General features: G+C 42.2%; 1 protein-coding gene across 1 annotated transcript in view; it reads left to right on the forward strand.

Moving 5' to 3' along the window:
* The window catches only part of ANKRD55 (ankyrin repeat domain 55), a 112,842-nt gene that overhangs the window by 64,624 nt on the left and 28,455 nt on the right, over positions 1-19,763 (forward strand). The window contains exons 3-6 of the mRNA XM_067568866.1: positions 1,347-1,477; positions 3,171-3,280; positions 10,173-10,233; positions 14,485-14,613. Coding sequence (XP_067424967.1) covers positions 1,347-1,477; positions 3,171-3,280; positions 10,173-10,233; positions 14,485-14,613 — 431 coding nt within the window. The remainder of the gene's footprint in view (positions 1-1,346; positions 1,478-3,170; positions 3,281-10,172; positions 10,234-14,484; positions 14,614-19,763) is intronic.

Genomic DNA, 19,763 nt, shown 5'->3' on the forward strand with positions numbered 1-19,763 from the left:
ACTTTTTTCTATTCAGTTTCTCATGCCATCTGACATGGTGCCATCTGAATGCATGCAGTAATTTGGATGTCTTTACATGCATGTATTTTCCAAATGAATCTGAACAAGAATCTTTGAAAGCTTTTCCCTTAAAGTATTTTATGCTCAATCAAGAGTCTAGTTTTTAACAGTTGCATTTTTCCAGGATATGCGTGAAAACTGTAGGGTTCCCAATCAATTAAAAACAAACAAACAAAAAAAAACCCCTGCATATATTTGTCTGTCTGTCTCTGAAAACTGGCTTTAAAAGTTAGATTCAGAAATTGGGACCCTTATATTACCTTCAGATAGTTCCCTGAATCTCAATATAGTCAAGATGAGACCCTTTCAACCTTCCAGCTCCTGAACCAGAGGAAAAAAAGGCAGGTTCATGCCCTCAGTAGGTTAACCATTAATTTTCAACTCCAGAGTAACCCTGTTGAAATGGATTCACATACTGATGTAACTGAGATCACCTGCTTCAGGACAAAACATAGAGCCAGATTCTGCAATGCTTTATCATGTTGAGTAGCATTTATTCATCCAAGTAGTGCCATGGAGTTCAATGAGACTACTCATATGAGAACAAAGACTCTTAAATTGCACGAGCACTTTGCAAGCTATTATTTCTAGTGTTCAATGAATCAGCTTAATCATTTCAAATTCCTCTTTCGCCTGTTGGAGAAAAGTCTTTTGCTATTAGTCAGTAGTTAATTAAAAAGTCATAAGCGAGAAGAAACAATTTAAACGCAACGATGTAATTCATGAGGAAAATCAAATATTATTTTGAATACTGTGTCTGCTGTTCTTTTCAGTCAGGGAGACAGCTAGTAGAGTAGCTAGTAGAGAGGCTAACTTCCAAAGGTGGGAGAAGGCAAAATATTCTAGAATGAAGGCCAATTTTCAAAGAAGCAATTGTGCACATGCAGCATCATCTGTGCTTATCTCCATAAACTCTGTGGTCTGAGAAGAACATTTCCTGGGACTGAGCTTGTGTTCCTTTTGCGGGATATCAGCTTCAAAACTGTTACTTGAGGCCTGACTTGCATATAAGGCTTGTCAGTGAAAAAAGAATTTACCTCCAAAAAGTTGATTAGACAAGTCTTTTGTTAATTAAGCCACTTGTGTTTTTTAAAGAGGACTATCAGCTAGCTTGAATAGGAATTGCTTTGTGCCTCCAGTACAATTGCTAAACAGTTGGCAAATGTGTTAATTTACCAGTAGCATGTTTAGTAAACGTGAGTATCTCCTCCATATGGCTTTAACAAATTAAGGATTATAAAAGAATTATTGACTATTTAATTAATTAGTAACTATTTTTCCCCAAGGTTGTACTCCCTTGATGCATGCTGTTTCGGGACGTCAAGTCGATACAGTGAAATTGCTGTTGAAGATGGGAGCAAATATTAATATTCAAGATGCCTGTGGACGCACCAGTTTATCTCTTGCAACTTATCTGGTACCAAGACTTCTATCTGTTACAGAGAGCACTTTGAAAGGGTGAAGTAATAAAGACTAATCTTGTAGTACAGCAAGGAGAGAATAAGGACAAGACTTATATAGTCCTATAGAGTAGTGAAAAGAACAATGCTTCAGCTTAATTGACATTTTCAGCTAGAAAACATGTCAAAAGTAGCAGAATGGGCCATCCATTCAAACATTAAATATGCATGTCGCTTTCAAGAATGGATATTTCCTTTACCAGATATTTTCAAAAAAATCCCATAATTAATAACAATGCTGTGTTTTCCCTTTCTCTTTCCCTGAAAAGGAAAAAAAATCTGCTGAAAGAAGAAATGATTGGAAACCATTCTGGCTACTTAAGTTGGCCTCATGGCTTCAGAATTCCCTTGTTTTAGCTGAAAGTCTTATCCCTACGGTGTCTAAGGCTAAACAGGAGGAATAGGATAGGATGACAATTTGCTTTCCCACCCCAAATGACTAATTAAATTATAGCATGACCAGTGCCCCAAAATTTATGTAAGTTAAAATCCCCGTGGATGTTTTAAGGATTAGGCTCATGATTCTTTCTCTGCAATTTAATCAGTTGCCTGGGGTAGGGGGAGTGAATCTTTGTAATATACTTCCTTGGTTAGCTAAGACAACACTAAGAGCCTTGGAGGCATGGGGAAATTTCAGATCCATGAGGCTTATGTGGATGTGCTACATGTGATTTAAATTAGTGAGTGGTGGTTTCTATGCTGTAGGTAGTAGAATCTGGGTGTGATGGCTGCCCAGAGGATTGACATCAACATGCATGTGTGCATGAATGCCATTGAGTGCTGGATTCAGACCTGTGTTTCTATTGCAAGCTTCCCTGCAACAAAACTTTGATCAGTGAGCAATACAAGGGTGCTTTAATTCCCTCATTCCACCTCTCCTCAATAAATACTGGTCGTGCTCACATAGGCAGGTAGATTGCTCTTTAGAGGCCCCACTTTGAGCAAAGCACTTAAGCACATATTTGACTTCCTTGGGACTCAAGCACATGCTAATATTCTGCTGAGTCAGAACCACAGTGCGTATCTCTTTTTGGTTTGTTTTCGAAGGAGACAGTGCAGCATTTTATTCCTGTCAGTGACCAATCCCCATAAATGATGGTGCCATTTTCAGTATAACACTTTTACTGAATTCTGACCTCTGTAAAAAGCCACTTGCTAAAACGAGGCAGAATCGCTGAAAGCAAAACCTAAAATAACTCTCATTCTCAGGCTTTTCCTATTGATTTATTACCTGCGCTCTCCTCTTGTAAAGAAAATGAGATTAAATGCTTTGGCTCTTGGCTGCCTCTGATTTCAGTAAATCCACAAGCAGGAATATATATAAGACTTACTAGTAAACCAGCAATTAGCGACATTTTAAATGCCATGTCTACGGCAAATCTTAAAACAGCGCTCCATTCCCCCCCCCCCCCCCTCCCCCCAAGTTGAAGAAAGGCCAAAATGCAGTGGAACTAAAAAGCTTGATTATAGCAATGGATGGATCCAGGACTTGAAAAGAACCAAATGTGAACCACCTTGGAAGTACTCACAAGACGTTTTTCTGAAACTGAGGGAAACATCCTCAGCTGGTGTAAACTGATATACAGCAGCTGAGGATCTGGCCCCAAATCTTCTCTTTTCCTCTTTGACGTCCTGGACTTTCTTTTGTAGGGATGGCTTGAAGGATGTGTCAGTCTGCTCCGAAACGGTGCCAAGCAGAACATACCTGATAAAAATGGGAGACTGCCATTGCATGCTGCTACTGCAGAACCTGACATGAGGTATGTCCCCACATTCACAGGGTGCTTGCTTATTTGAGTAAAACATCTTCATGATCCAGTAAATAGTCACCAAAAGAACATGGAATGTGACTGTATGGAGGCAGTGTCGGACAGGCAAGAGAGCACTGTGGCAATTACACTTGTGATTTGCTATTTCATCTGGTGATTACTATACAGTTAAATGAAGGGGTGAAGAATCTGATTTAAACTCACAAAAGCAATAGAACTCAGAATGGAGGCTGAAACTCCAGACTTCCCAATGACCAATCATCACCATTGTGATCAAGCCATCCTCTATACTAGAAATACCACAGGAAGTTTGTTCCCATGGTAGTTCAATGCAATTATTTCCCACTGTATTTTCCCTAACTGACTTGGTGCTAGTGTTCAGAGTGCTCTTCTTTAACTCGGGCTTCCACAATACTTTCAAATGCAGGTCTCCCAGCAGGAGCCACACAACCAGTTGCCCTGCACTGTCTATTACATAAATCAAATTTTATAGGTTATACGCTACAGCACAGGTTTCCAAAATGTGGCTCTTGGTTGTGGTTTGTAGAGAGGTGGCTAGTCACATGATTCTGGCCCCTCCTCCTTGTTCCCATCTGCATTAAGAGAACTAAAAAATCATTAAAATACTTTCCTAATGTTACTTTCTCACATAAGAAATTGCTACAGCTGCCACAGTAATGTTATGTGGATGATGTTAGTGGCATTAAGAGTAAGTATTTGTATTATTATTTAAATTATTATTAAATGAAATGTAATTAATTAATGTTGATTCTTAAATTATTGTATTAGTATTATTATTTGTATTATTATAGTACCCCAGTCACAGACCAGGTCCCTGTTGTACAATATAATATTTATATTGCTTTAAATATAATAGTTTATTATTGGGAAGGGAGGCTACCTATGGGCTTGTGAATGGAAGGAAGTTGTCCATAAAACAATCCGTGTTAAGATTTTTTTCCACCCTATGGAAAGGTGTTCTAAAAAATCAGGTAAGATGGAGTGCAGTTGATTTTTGACAAAGGTTATTAAAGATTTGTCAAAAAGTCAGAAGGGCATTTCTTCAAAGCAAGTCACAAGCAAATATGCTATTTGTATTAGTTTCCTTTGTAAATAGGAATGCTTCTTAAAGTCTTTCAGGTCCTGATTTATACAACTGGATTAAACTCATGCAAAATCTCTCCTGAGAGCTAAGTTCTGTGTGCTTCCTTCAACTCTCATTTCCAGCCAGCCTTTTCAGCGAGGGTAGCTAAATGGAAGTAGCAAGAAATGCACAGAACTTAGTGGTGGTTTGACACATCCGAAGCAGCGAAGCTGTAATTTAATGTCCCAGTTAGATAAGTATTGTGACAGTCTATAATGTCTCCATATGTATTAGTTTTCCACCTTCATCGTTGTTCTTCATGCATCAGTTGGATGGTTTCAGAACAACAGTGAATCATTGCATAAAGCCAACGAGCAAACGCTATGTTTGTGCAACACTACAAATGCTGATATTAGAAAGGGAACAGTAATTTACTTTAACAGCAGCGCACACTGTTCCCTGAAGTTTTTTCACAGTCCCCATGGAAACAGGCAGACCTTTGCTCTACACAGGAGTGTGCCAGCTGCTCAGCTCCTTTTCATCTGTCTTATTAGCCCAAGTCAACATAATTAGTTCTGGATATGATTGCCCTATTACCAGAAGGCACAGCTGGAGTGCCATGGCCATTAGTGAGATTTTCCATTGTACTCATTTTTGCCCTCTGCCCGCTACACAGATTTGAAAGGAAGACAAATTGTAGTGGCTAATTATGAAGTGCTTCCTCACCTGAGCTTAAGAACTGGCAGTCCATCGCTATGAGTCAACGCACTGGGGCAATAGCTAGCAGCACACAGACCCTGTTGAAATAGACAGACTATAATCAATCCATTTAAACACCTCAAGCACAAGAACTGGCAAGTTTTTGAACTTCAATATATGTTCCATAAAGTGGCTGAGCCTACAGAGAGAAACTAAATAAACTGATCCTACTAACTCTCCACATGTTATATGTGTAGTTAAAGGTAGCAGAGCTCTTCTGTGGAGTTGCAGAATTTCAGCATGGATGCGTGTGCACGTAAATGTATACACACACTCATTTCATACATGTATATCCTGTGCTAAATTGTGGAATATGTAACATAGTACAGAGTCCTAGAATCATAGAATATTAGAGTTGGAAGGGACCTCAGGAGGTCATCTAGTCCAACCCCCTGCTCAAAGCAGGACTAACCTCAGCTATATCATCCCAACCAGGGCTTTGTCAAGCCTCAGCTTAAAAACCTCTAAGGATGGAGATTCCACCACCTCCCTAGGTAACCCATTCCAGTGCTTCACCACCCTCCTAGTAAAAAACTTTTTCCTAATGTCCAACCTAGACCTCCCGCCCTGCAACTTGAGACCGTTGCTCCTTGTTCTGTCATCTGCCACCACCGAGAACAGCCTAGCCCCATCCTCCCTGGAACCCCCTTTCAGGTAGTTAAAGGCCGCTATCAAATCCCCCCTCACTCTTCTCTTTTGCAGACTAAACAAGCCCAGTTCCCTCAGCCTCTCCTCATAAGTCCTGTGCTCCAGCCCCCTAATCATTTTGGTTGCCCTCCGCTGCACTCTCTCCAACTTGTCCACATCCTTTTTGTAGCGGGGGGCCCAAAACTGGACACAATATTCTAAATGCGGCCTCACCAATGCCGAATAGAGGGAAATAATCACTTCCCGTGACCTGCTGGCAATGCCCCTCCTAATGCAGCCCAATATGCCATTAGCCTTCTTGACAACCAGGGCACACTGCTGACTCATATCCAGCTTTTTATCCACTGTTACCCCCAGGTCCTTTTCTGCAGAGCTGCTGCCCAACTCGTCGGTCCCCAGTCTATAGCTGTGCATGGGATTCTTCCTTCCTAAGTGGAGGACTCTGCACTTGTCCTTGTTGAACCTCATTAGATTTCTTTTGGCCCAATCCTCCAGTTTGTTTAGGTCACTCTGTATCCTATCCCTACCCTCCAGGGTATCTACCACTCCCCCCAGCTTAGTGTCGTCCGCAAACTTGCTGAGGGTGCAATCTACCCCATCCTCCAGATCATTAATAAAGATGTTGAACAAAACCGGCCCCAGGACCGACCCCTGGGGAACTCCGCTTGTGACCGGTTGCCAGATAGACATGGAGCCATTGATCACTACTCGTTGAGCCCTATTCTCTAGCCAGTTCTCTATCCATTTTATAGTCCATTCATCCAACCCATACTTCTTTAACTTGCTGATAAGAATACTGTGTGAGACAGTACCAAAAGCTTTGCTAAAGTCAAGGTATATCACATCCACCGCCTTCCCTACATCCACAGAGCCAGTCACCTCATCATAGAAAGCAATCAGGTTGGTCAGGCATGACTTGCCCTTGGTGAATCCGTGTTGACTGTTCCTGATCACCTTCCTCTCCTCCAAGTGCCTTAAAATGGATTCCTTAAGGACCTGCTCCATGATTTTTCCAGGGATTGAGGTGAGGCTGACCGGTCTGTAGTTCCCTGGATCCTCTTTCCTCCCTTTTTTGAAGATGGGCACTATATTTGCTTTTTTCCAGTCCTCAGGGACCTCCCCCTGTTCCCACGAGCTTTCAAAGATAATAGCCAATGGCTCTGAAATCACCTCAGCCAACTCCCTCAGCACCCTCGGGTGCATTGAATCCGGCCCCATGGACTTGTGAATGTCCAATCCTTCTAAATAGTCTTGGACCCGTTCCTTCAGCACTGCGGGATGTTCGCCTCCTTCCCATTCTGTGCCACCCAGTGCAGCAGTCTGAGAGCTGATCTTGTCTGTGAAGACAGAGGCAAAAAAGGCATTGAGTACCTCAGCTTTCTCCACATCCTCCGTCACTAGGTCACCTCCCTCATTCTCTAAGGGGCCCACACTTTCCCTAATCTTCCTCTTGTTGGCAACATGCCTGTAGAAACCCTTCTTGTTCCCCTTCACGTCCCTTGCTAGCTGCAACTCCAATTGTGCTTTGGCCTTCCTGATTTCATTCCTGCACGTTCGAGCAGTGTTTATATAATCCTCCCTAGTCATCTGACCAAGCTTCCACTTCTTGTAAGCTTCTTTTTTGCGTTTAAGTTCGCCAAGGACATCTTTGTTAAGTCAAGCTGGACGCCTACCATATTTGCTATTCTTTCAGCACATCAGGATGGTTTGCTCTTGTGCCTCAATAAGGTCTCTTTAAAATACAGCCAGCTCTCTTGGGTTCCTTTCCCCCTCATATTAGCCTCCCAGGGAATCCTGCCCATCAGTTCCCTGAGGGAGTCAAAGTCCGCTTTTCTGAAGTCCATGGTCCATATCCTGCTGCTCTCCTTTCTTCCTTTTGTCAGGATCCTGAACTCGACCATCTCATGGTCACTGAGTCATGTGAGAGATTAATTTATCAAGCACCTTTTGATCATCTCTCCTTCCTCATGCCCACTAATCCATTTCCACCAGGACTTATTTTAATATAACAAACTTCTTAGTTGCCAGTTTGGGGTTTTATTAATTATATCAATTTACCACAAAAATGTTTCTTCTATTTCCCACCAAAAAAGGTATATTTACACCCTTTAAGGCCCAGAAGAGGTAAAATTCAGGACTGCAGCAATCTAAAAATGTTCTGACTTTTAAGTCCATTATAATGTACTATGCAATTGACTACCTGCCTGAGAAAAGAGCTGTAACATCCATTTAGTGATTATACCAGTCTGAGTCCAGGCCATGGTGTGGCATTGGCAGAATATTTTTGTTTAAATTTTGGTGATCTTCCCCAAAAGCAAATACTTTTGGAGAGAGTAGCTGGTTAGAAAAGCATCTGGGGGTGTTACACCCTGGTTCTGCCGTGTTGGTGTGTCACTTCAGAGCAAATAATTTTTTTTCCCCCTAGAGAATTGTATTTCATGCAATTGATCACTAAGCAGTTTCAAATGTAGTGTTTTTAAAACAGTTATACTGTCTAATAGCTTGTCATCCATGCCTGCAGAATGATTTTTTCCAGGCTTAATTCACGAACAGCTAAATAAATCACAGGGCTGCATTTCATTATAGGTTTGTGTGGCAGAGCACTGGGCATCAGCAGCTGTACCAGCTCCCTCATCACTGGATCACCAGTTATATTGCCCTGGAGTAAACCTGTGAGGAAAAGCTGTGCCTAATTGATAGATTGGGATGGGCTGAGAAGAGCCCACATGGCTAATTAGCCCATTACCCAAGAGGTAGAAAAGGCTCAGGAAGGGAGGCTGGGGGTTTAGGGTGAGAGTCTGGAACTAAGTGAGGTAAGGGTTGCATGCTGTTGTAAAAACAGACCTTCAGACATGTATAAGGCTGGGGGGGAGAGCATGGTAAATGAATTGCACAAGGTGTTTGATTAGCAGGAAGTCTACGAGTAGTTTGTGGCTAGATGACAGAGAGGAGTGGTATGGTGCTCTGTCACAGTTTGCTATATTTTTGCAATTTATTCTGCAAAAGTTGTTAATGTATCAACCTGAACTTTACCTGTTTTCAAATTAGAGTGAAGTATGCCACAGATGTACAGGGGAAGGATTATAGATTTGAATTTATTGAATGTGTTTATAGAACAGTATGAAATAATTTAAGGTTCTAATTTTTCAGAGATGTACCTAAAGCAATAAACACAAAGCCTGTCTTCTGTTAAACCCCAGGTTGCTAGACCACATTCTAGTGCAACTTGATGCAGAAAATATATTTTCAGCAATTCAGGATTGGCTAGCTAAGAAGCAAAGTAAAAGGCAGCAAAGGGAGGATTCGTTTTTCTTTTTCTTTTTCGTTTTTCTTTGTGTTTTTCTTTGTGTTTTTGTTTTGTTTTTTAATCGGGCACAAGTACTTTATCATGTAGTTCATCATGCCACATGTGAGCATTATGGCTCCACTCCAAAACTGGGCTTCTGCTAGCACAAACTCTTACATCCACCAGAGCCACATGGACTCCACACTGGCATAAGACTCCATGTAGGCAAATTCTGATACAGGATCTGAGCGTGTGCCAAGAAGGTCTGTATATCCTGGTCATTTCCACGCTCCAAGCAATGCTCACTGCCTTTCTATTAAATGTAATTGCCTGCTCCAGATCCAGTGGCTTCTGGACATTTTCAGAGTTAACTGCAGAAGTTTGAAGGGAGATCATGAAAATACTAGGGCAAAATCTTTCAAGTTATAAAATGTTGTTCCACTAAAAGACCAATGTCTTCCGTGTAATATTTCTGACTATTCTCTTCACAAGAAGGGAATGTTTGTAATCTGCTTTTCTATAGAAGTGAACAGATGTATTGCTCCATAAACCTCTGTTTATGGCATAAGTGCCTTAGTCCCAATAGAGAGACTGAGCCCTAATCTAACCCTGTCTCTGTCTGCACATGTACAGGGTCATGTTAATCAAAGGATACAAAAATGTAATAGTAAGGCCCTAAATTTGCATTTCTGCTTGTTTAAAACTTTAAAAGAGGATCACATTGAATAGTTCTTCTGATTTCTAGGCTATAAAAATGGCTCATGCACACACTGTTTCACATTCTACTATATTAATGCCTGTTTGCTATTTTGGAAATTAGCACTGAAATTATTCCCGATAGTATCTGCTTTCGAATTTCTGTGGAGGTGGCCACTGATTCCAAGTGTTGAGTCTGTATTATCGTTTTAGTTAGAAATGGATTAAGCCAAAATTCCAAACTGGATCAGGGTTTGGATTTCAAACCTGAACACGCAGGATCTGGGATTCTGGTTCACATCCATCACTGCTATTCATTTTGCTTTGAATTGCAGGTTGTATGTCTCTAAAAATATCTCATCAGTTTTAGCCTTGAATGTAGCATATTAAATATATCTTTGCTTCCACAGGCTTCTAGCCGTGCTGCTGCAGCAATCTCATCTAAGTGAAATCAATCATCGGGACAATGAGGTGAGTAAACATGCACCAACTGTAACAGTCCCATGCATCAAGTAATATGCTTCCCAGCCTAAAAAGGGTGTACAGAACTACTGATTTTATTATAGTAAATTTATAATACTTTGCATTGATCTAGCACCTCTCATCTAAGGGCCTCAGAGCACTTTACAAAGGCTGGTTTTGTTTTTCCCGGTTTGTACATGGTGCATCTCCTCACAATGGCTATCCTGGCTGTCTGCAGATGGAAACAGAATCTGGGCTGATTAAACCCCTCCACATGCAGGGGTATGACTGCTTCCCTGCACATCCTTCCTAACTCACCTGCCAAGACAAGGATTTCTTTGCTTTTTTAAAGTAGACGCCCGAACAGATTCTCAGAGCATCTCGACTTCAGGCAGCTGGTTATTCTTGGGGGATCTGCTCAAAGCCCTGTCGGAGGTTACAGAAACCATTTTATGTAAGATTACAATGCTCCTTAAACGTACACCACCTAAATATACCTCTGTGCCTGGGGTGATGTGAGAGATCGGTGATGCAGAGCCAGCACAACTAGCCAAGAGCTCTCTCTCACCGGAGGAATTCTCAGCTTGCCACATCTGGTTGCTTACCAGCCCCTTTGCACCATTTATTCTGCACAAAGGAGCCAGAACCCAACAGAGAATCTGGTGTATTGATCCAAAGGTGCATCTTCCAGCCTGGCAGCAGCTTGAGGATATTGCTGCCCTCCACAGTACTGCCAGGAGGAAGGGAACTAACTTGCAAATTTCCTTCCCGCCTTGTACTATGTGTCCATCCACACTGGTTTGCAGAGCCTATTTGCTTGGCTGTATGGGACTTAAAGCAGCCTACACAGGACCTAGGACCAAATCCTGTTGAAAATGTGGGGTTATGTCAGTGAGTTGCACAGAATTACATTTTAATGTAAACCATGCAGGATCCTTTGAACCGTCAATATTTTGTTTGTATGTGTTACCATGTTCAACCTAAAATATTAAGTCCAAAAGTATTTTAAAGGCCACTTAGCATCAAGAGAATTTTTTTCCCAAGGCTTGGTGCTAGACCCATGGTTATTCATGTTTGCTTGGAAACGTGCTCCGGGCTTGTTTGCACTAACAAAAAGCTTTTTCTTAGCTATTGCCTTATTTAAAGGAAAATGTAGAAGTTTTCCTGTCACTTTATTAATACACCACACAAAAAACCAAACCCATTAAATAGTAAGAAATAAGTCTGTGCGGTTTCTATGGCTGTGGGTGTCTGCATACTTTCAGTGGAGGCTGCCAGGTGGTGACGTGCACAGGAATTCCTCTCAGAAGCAGGGCAGCTGAACAAAATCAGAGGCACACCATTCTGCAGGGAGGGAGGCAAGCAGGTGCAAGTTCTGTTTAGTGCAGAAGTTCCCCTTTGGTTGGTTCGGTAGATGGGTGCCCCCACATAAAATGGCCTGACACAGCCGTTGTCCTCTCTTGCTCTGGTCAGTTTTCTCTCCTGCTCCTTTTATCCCTTTAACTTTTTTCTCTTGTGCACTTTTCTTTTCCTCTTTTGCTTTTTAATGTCTTTTTGCTGGCTTTATTCCCCTCCCCCCACTTCCACTTCCTCCTCTCTGGTTGCTCTGACTTTCCTTCCCTGTGCCTTCATTCAGTAGCAAGTGGAACATCCAGTGGCGCCACCGAAGACTGACTCATCTGCCATGGTGTGACACTTAGAGGTTCAGCCCAGATGAGTGAGGTTGTCACTGCCTGCCCTGCTGCTCTGGGTGCCTTCAATGCTGTGGATCCCAGCCCTGACACCTGCAGCCAGCATTCTCGCATGTAGGTCACCCTGGCTTCCACCAGCCAGTTGCTCTTTGCAAGGAAACCCTAACACTGCCCCCAGCCTGAATTTCTCCCAAACCAGCTGCCCTGTAGTGTCTAGTTCTCCCATTGGACTTACAGAAGTTGTTTGCTGTTCCCTTAAAGAGGAAGTACCCAGCAGCTTATGACCTTAACTGGGGTTTACACACACTCTATTTTAATCAAAGCACTGATTTACTTGGTTTACAATAAAAGTAAAACAAGTATATTAAACAAGTCATAGTTTTAAGTGAAACAAAGGATAAGGAATAAAGATAAAGGATTACAAGCAAGTAAAAAGTATGCTTTGGAGATTGAAACCTTACTTAACAGACGAGCGTCTCGTATTCAAAGAAGCGTTTCTCTCCAAGTCTCCTCCTTACCAGCATGGCCGACAAGGCTCTCTGGCCAAGACCCTTCACAGAACTCAAAGGGCTCCATTTCTTTATCATCTCAGGTGAAGGATGCCAAAAGGGCTTTTTCTCTCCTCATGTCTTTCCAAAATCCATTGACCCTGTACCAGGAGGCAGGAAGTCTTCCTGGTGAGGCAGTCTCTATCCCCTGTCAAGTGAAGTGATCTTCTGTTCATACTTGCTCTCCTGATGGCTTTGTTTAGCTTGCGTGATGATGTGCTTTTCTTTCTCTTTGGTCATATCTTGCTTAATTTACACTGGAGATGCATTCAAGCAGGTGCAACCACATTATTTTTTCTGGAGCAGGCCTAGCTTTGGCACTTTTTGCCAAATACATTAAGAATGTATTTCCAGTGCCTATCTGTAAAGTCCTTTGTGGGTTTACTGTACATAAATCACAAATAAATATTAAGGATGAAGGAGTTATTAATTTTCCACTAATGCATTATATGCCACCTTTGTGGTATATATCATGACAACAGTGTGGCAGCTACCACTGGGGTACTCTTAGGGACACACATGGCAACAGAAGTGTGGGTGGGTGAGCTTCTGCCTGCAGGCCTATGCCTTAGGGGCCACAGTGGAAGCCAGGAAGTGAGTAACTTTTCAAGGGGACCTCCACCATTTATCAGCAGATAGGTGAGAGGAGACTGATCTGGAATCCTGTAGCTTGCCTTGGCTACACTGATCTTCATTGTTCCCCTGAATCAGCTTAGCACTCACTTCCCAGGGTGCAAAACATTGCTGTAGAGCCTTAGGTCAAGAGTCCCAGAATATTTGGTGTCTATCAGCAGTGTCAGGTCCATGGGGTGAACACCTGGCACTACTAAAGTCACTGGAAAAACTCCCTTTAACTGCAGTGGGGCTGGATTTAACCCTGGTTTTTAGTTTTGCAAAAACAAAACCTAATCAAGTTCTACGAAACAAAAATTAAAAAAAAACCCTCTCTACTCTCTATTTGTATTTTAAACCACTTGGGACTTCCCCATGCCTGCCACATACCTGATGAGCAGAGAGAAACTAATGTTAAGGCATTTGGACTTTATTGGCGATGACTTCTGTACATGTGAATGGCATTTTACAGGCAAATAAAATGACCAGTCCTTTCCCCAGAGAGCTTGCAATCTAATATGTGGAACTGTATTTCAAGCTTTAATTTCTCTTCCATTCTACATGCTTTGGTGTTTGTTTTTTTTTAACCCTCTTGGAAACTAAGAAAAACCATGGAACTGATTTCCACACATTGTGTAGTCAGTGAAGCCTGTGCGAAGTGGTGTAAAACATTACCAAACATGAATGGTGCTTATATTCTGTTTAAGACTGATGTTGCTTAGGTAACTTGATAGGAAAAGTGTGTAACATAGATTTAAAGTGTGTATGTGGACTTGCTTTTGATACTGATTAATGTGCACATACAAGGGTGGATTCCTGGTCTGCAAATTTGCACTGCAGGTCCGCTTCACTGCAGAAGCCACAGTTCATTTTTTTTCTCCTTTTCCCTTTTTTTCAAAACGGTACATGTGTTGATTGTATTTTGAGATGGATCAAAATGAAATCAGTGGGGCCATACTGCTTTACACCAGCTGAGAATCTAGCCCATAGTAATTGTGCTTTAAAGATAAGGTTGTTGCATTGTAATAAAATAAAAGCCTAAAAGAGGGATTTTGATTGGAAACTGTATGTAACCTTAACCTATGAGGAAGCTATACCCTGTCCATAATTTTTCTGATTGATGTATTACTTATAAGCAGTCTATAACCATTTATAAAAGAGGCATGTATCTAATTTGTATCCGTTTTCTATAGTAGGCCTTTTTAATTGGCTATTTCTCTTTTGATACAACCCCATTATGCCAGAAACTGCTTCAAAATATTCAAGCCTGAGATCCTGACAGTGGATTTCCTCATTCCAGACTAATCTCCAAATAGTCCAACTCATTAGTTAAAAGGGAAACTGAATCCTTTTGAAGTTTTAAATCTTCCTGTGAATAATTCTTTGTTCTTTGGGATTGTGATTTTTAGGGAATGACCGCTCTCCACTGGGCTGCTTTCCACAATCGGCCCCAGCATGTGCAAACACTGCTGCAGAAAGGAGCAGATCCAACTCTGGTGGACAAAGACTTTAAAACAGCTCTTCACTGGGCAGTACAGGTGAGGGCCAGCTACCAATATTTGTACAATATTCCATGTACACTATAACGATGGTTTGTCTGAAATTCTCAATTATGGGACATCAAAACTGAAGAACAGTTTCAATTTGACAGTTGGAAAGACACAGGGCAGGAATCCCCAGCTGTGTAAACTGGCCTGCATTGCTTGAGGCACAGCTCCACTGGCTAATTTAGACTGGCTGAGGATCTAGCCCATGTTTCCTATGGCAAAACACCATTTTTACTAACAAATATTAAATTTGGGCTTGATGCTGTGACATGCTGAGCTCTCTTGCCCCAAGCCAGCAGAGCATTTGTTGCTGGAACTATTCACATGCTGATGTGCTTGTGTGTGTGTTGATGGATCAGGACCAGAGTGCTCCATGCCTTTCAGGATTGGGCTGTAAAACAGGTGGACTCCAGACCCCTGAGAATAAAAGATAAATGTAGTGTAAAATGGCAAATACTGTTACTGGACAGTGTTTCTTCTCAAAGGTCTGAAGCACATGTCCTGTGGAAATCCTAATTTCATTAAGGACAGTGTACTGTTAAACACTCTTCCTATCAAGTTATAAAAATATCATTGCTGTGGGACAATCAGGGGCCTCAGAGGCTCTCTACTACCCATCTCTACTACTCCTTAAAGATAGAAAAATACAGCCAGCAGGTCTGAGCTGTGACTAAGTGCTATAGTAATACAAATAATAACCTATAGTAAAGTGAATTTTAAACTTGGGATGCATCATGTGCAGCAATTAAGGTACTATCTATAATACCGTAAGTGCCCTGCATGTACTTGGCTTCAGATATATATTTAGCAACAAGTTAAGTTCCATGTAAAGGTTACAGTACACTTACTTAAGTACATTGATTCAAAGTGACAGTTATAGTAAGTATTCAAAATATCGGTGTATTCTATAAACAGAAAACATGAATTACAAGGAAGATACACTGTGATTAAACATCCACATTCTTACATTTTTGGTCTTTACTCCACCACACTTAAAAAGAACCAAACCACGCTGCACCGCTACATGACTGTACTTTCCAGTTGTACTGACTGACCTATACAATCTGCTTCTCCTTCTTAGCCCCTCCTTCCCCTTCCCTCCCCTTCCCACCATACCCTCTTCATCCACACCAGACTCAGTTTTTTTGTCTGTGTGGTATAGAATACATAAGTATCCATAAGTATCATTATTTTTAATTAACTTCCTCTGATTTCATATTTGTCTAATTTTGAAACTCTATTGCATCCTATAGATTTTGCCTTCTTATTTCAAAGGGCTCCGTTCTGGTAATTATTAAATAGTTCTTGTATATATGCTCCAGTGTGGGTTCATCCAGTAGAAAATATCTGAAATTCTATACCATGCAGGCTCTGGAGGGTCCTAGGTTCAAACTTTGAAAGGCCAAACTAGTTAGACAAAAAGCAAAGTGGAAGCCTTATTGGGTATGTCTACACTGTACACTAAGCCCAGGTGTCTGGAATCTGTGTTTGTGGACTTGGTGTTTCCAAGCCCACACTTGAATGTCCACATGGCATTGTAAATGTGGGTTTACAATTGCTGAACCCAGGTCTCACTACCATGCTAACACATCCATGCTGCGCTACACAGACCTGACTTGGGTCTGCAGCTTGACCTGTGTCTATACTGCAGAATGACAGGGGTTGGATTCAAGTCTCACTGGGACTCTGACCCATCCCACATCCTGAGCAGTTGCTGACCCAAGTTATTGATTTGTGTGTGGATGCCCAGGGTTAGTGTGCAGTGTAGACATACCCACTCAGTCCATGTCCCCCACCACGTCCTCTCAGAACAACAAATGTGCAATGCAAGTTTTGGGAAGATGTGGAATGGTACCAATAAGCTCTGTTTCCTGGGGTTCACAAATCCCTGCTTTTGCTCCTTTCAAGTCACCCATGCACAGCTGCATGGAAAACAGTCGCTCTTCTGCCTGTCTGAGAGCAGAGGGAGTAAATGTTTCACTGCTATGATTTCTTTTGTAAGATTTCTCTCAGTGAACCCTGCTGGTTCCCAGTTTTACTTCTTGGGCATGTGGTGGGGAGAAGGAAGAGCTGGTTTAACTATCGGTACCAGGGATAGTCTTAATGTTTTTCTGTAATTAGAGCTTAGCCAGGGAGAAATATTTGACAGTTGTATTGATAGGGAGATAGAGGCTAATAACTGGCATAAATTGCCTCCGTAGTTGACCCCAGTCAGCAGCAGACCTGTTGTCTCCTTGTGTATGGGCCTTGACCTGTCTAAAGCTCCTGCCAGGCTGACAGACACATAGTTAAGTGGGGAAGAATTCATTGCCAGAGTCTGAGAGCTGAGGAACTCTAAAAATGCTTATTGGGTCCCCTAACATTTTTCACAAGAGCTCAGGGGATGGAGTCCCAAGACTGTGGTGTGGAGGTGGCAGTGGCAAGGAATGTCTAATAACCTCTCCTGGAGCTGCTGAAAAAGGGCCGTTTTTCCCGTGAGGGTCTGTGCTGACATCTGTAGAGTACAACAGGCCCAAAAGCTCCTAGATCCAGCAGCTGCGTGGGCTGTTTTTAGCTGAATAGGGCCTTGAGATTTCATTCCTGTGGAAAAAACAGATGAAACATCAGGAATAGAAAATCAACCTCTGCCAGAAGGTCCAGAAAAGAGCCAGTGTGGGTAGCTATTGCTAAAACATATACCAGGAATTAGAGGAATAATGTGAAAACCTTCGCACCCCTTGAGTTATTGGGTGTGGGAGTGTAAGAAATACATTTCATCTTCCTACGGTTTCAAAGAATACATGCTTAGTACTCAGGAAGGTACAAACAACTAGAGCTTATGCATCTGGTTTCCCATCCAAGTTCCAGTCATGTGGTGATAGGAAAGGCCTCTCTGGTTCTCTCAAACAGATTGGTTATACAGGAATAGCAATAGCTATGTAGCTGCACCAGTGTAAATTCCTCTTGTAGACATGCTGCATCAGAGTGAAAAACGACTCCTTTGAAACTGGAGTGAGACCTATTAGAGAAAATCACGGTTTACACCACTGCAGCACATCTGCACTGGTTCAGCTCCACCAGTAGTGAATCAGGCCAAAGTGTTTTCATACATTCAGTGAGAGCACCTAGAAACTGAAAATAAGGAAGCTGGGGGCAGGCTGTATCTGGTCCTGTATGGGAGCAATACAGGACACAAGGAATCGGCTATACTCGGTTGAATGCTGACCTCCTGGTTGGGGGAGGGTGACTTCCACCTCCACACAGCTGGCCCAATTCACCACATGCTGCACCTCATGAAAGGGGGGGGGAAGCCCCCACTCCAGCATGCACTCCCCCTGAGGCAGCCAAAATTGCTCTAGTGATCCCTGCTGCCTCATAGCCCCTCCCCTTCCCCCCCCCCCCCCCACCCACACACCACAGCTCCAGCTTTCACACATGAAAGTACTCTGGGTGTGGTTCACACCCCTGAAGTAGTAGTATAAAGCAGTGGTGAACCAGGCCCACAGTTCCTATGTGTTAGCATCGTTACTTCCATGTAGTGGAACAGTCAGTCAGTCTGGTGCCGAATTATGCACCCACTTAGAGGCAAATACTTCCCTTGCATACGTGTATGCAATTTCCCTTGGCTTCACGAAGAGCTTTGCAAGTGATTTCTGAACAAATACAGGAGAATATCTGTACATGAGTGAACACCCTGTCCTGTCATACCTGTAGTTTCACTTGCTCCATTTAAATGGGGACTACAACTCTGACTGAAAGGGGGGAAAAATACAAGCAATAATCTTTGTAACCAAAAGGAAACTTAACTGCATTGTGAAACTGGTTTACTAAAGTTGAAACCAAATGTACTTTCTTTAAAATGTTCTAAATCCAGGTCAGAGAGAATTTGGAAAACATGAACACTACAGACTCAAAGCAGAGGGGAAATTAAAAGAATTCACATTTAAAAAACACTCCTGATCTATTGCAGCCTGAACTCATGATTTTTGAGTGCTTAGGTTCACAATGCTAAGCTTATCACATTCATTCCCCAGAAATATTTGCTTTGTGGCAAGAATTCACCTATTTCATTAATACACATTGTGTGATGAAAGCATAGGGGATTTTCTGTGGATTTATAGGGGAAGACTTGGCAGTCTTTTCCTTGTTAGTTGGACTGAAATATTATTTGAATTTCAGGCTCTCTAAGAACAAGTTACTGTGAGCCAGACACTACCCTTTGAGCTGCAAGTAGAGGGCCTCCTTAGGTTGAGGATATGCCCCACCCCATGTGGCAGGATCTCTGCTGCCTCCTCAGCAGCATTCCTTTCTCTCCCTTTAGGGGCCACAGAAGGCTCTCTAGGAGCCTGGGAAATTTCCATGCAGAGAAGGTGGAAGGAGTAGATGGCGGGCTCAGGGAGATAGTCTTCTCCCCGACTTCTCCACACACACACACACACACACACACCCCACACACACACACACACCATGTCCAGCAGTCTTGAGGAAAGTTAATATGATGTGACAAGTCCCTTCAAGGGGAATAGCTGGCAGCACAGGCTGGAGGCAAAACCATACCGAGCAATGCCAAAGTACAGGATCTCCATGTGGACAGCCCTGAGTCAACCTGAATCTCATGATTCAGGGTGATCTGGGAGATCCCTGGCTTTTTTGAGGAGGGGCAATCCTTCTCCCCAAAAGGTATAATAAAGTTTAATAAAGGTATAACTAGTTTCCTAGTTCAAAGTGGGTGTTTCCTTGTAGGGCCATGGTCTACCCCTGTGTGTGTTAGTGGATTAGGTCTGGATAAAGTGCGTTTACTATAACTGTTTGCTAGGAATTGTTTGCATTTTTTGTAGTTTCAGCTCATGCTCTCATTTTTAAACTTGCTCTCTTCTTGTTTCATGTATTTTCCCAGGAATGTCTAAGGAGAGGGTGGTGACTATTTAACTTTGTGAAACTTTAAAGAGAATTTCTACTTAAATAAAAAATAAATAAATAAAAATCTGAATCAAACCTCACTTTCCAATTCCTCATTCTTCAACATCCTCACATCAGTAACCTTTCCTCATGCAAGTAGTGTCCTTCCATTGAAGTTAAAGGAACGTCTCACAGGGGTAAGGTTTTTTCCATAGGAGTAAGGGAGAGCTATTGATGATCAAAAAGTGAATACAAAATTGCAA

The sequence above is a fragment of the Emydura macquarii genome, unplaced genomic scaffold (assembly GCF_026122565.2).
Source record: "Emydura macquarii macquarii isolate MOO-44397 ecotype Brisbane River unplaced genomic scaffold, CSIRO-AGI_Emac_v2 contig_2897, whole genome shotgun sequence".
NCBI classification, from domain to species: Eukaryota; Metazoa; Chordata; order Testudines; family Chelidae; genus Emydura; species Emydura macquarii.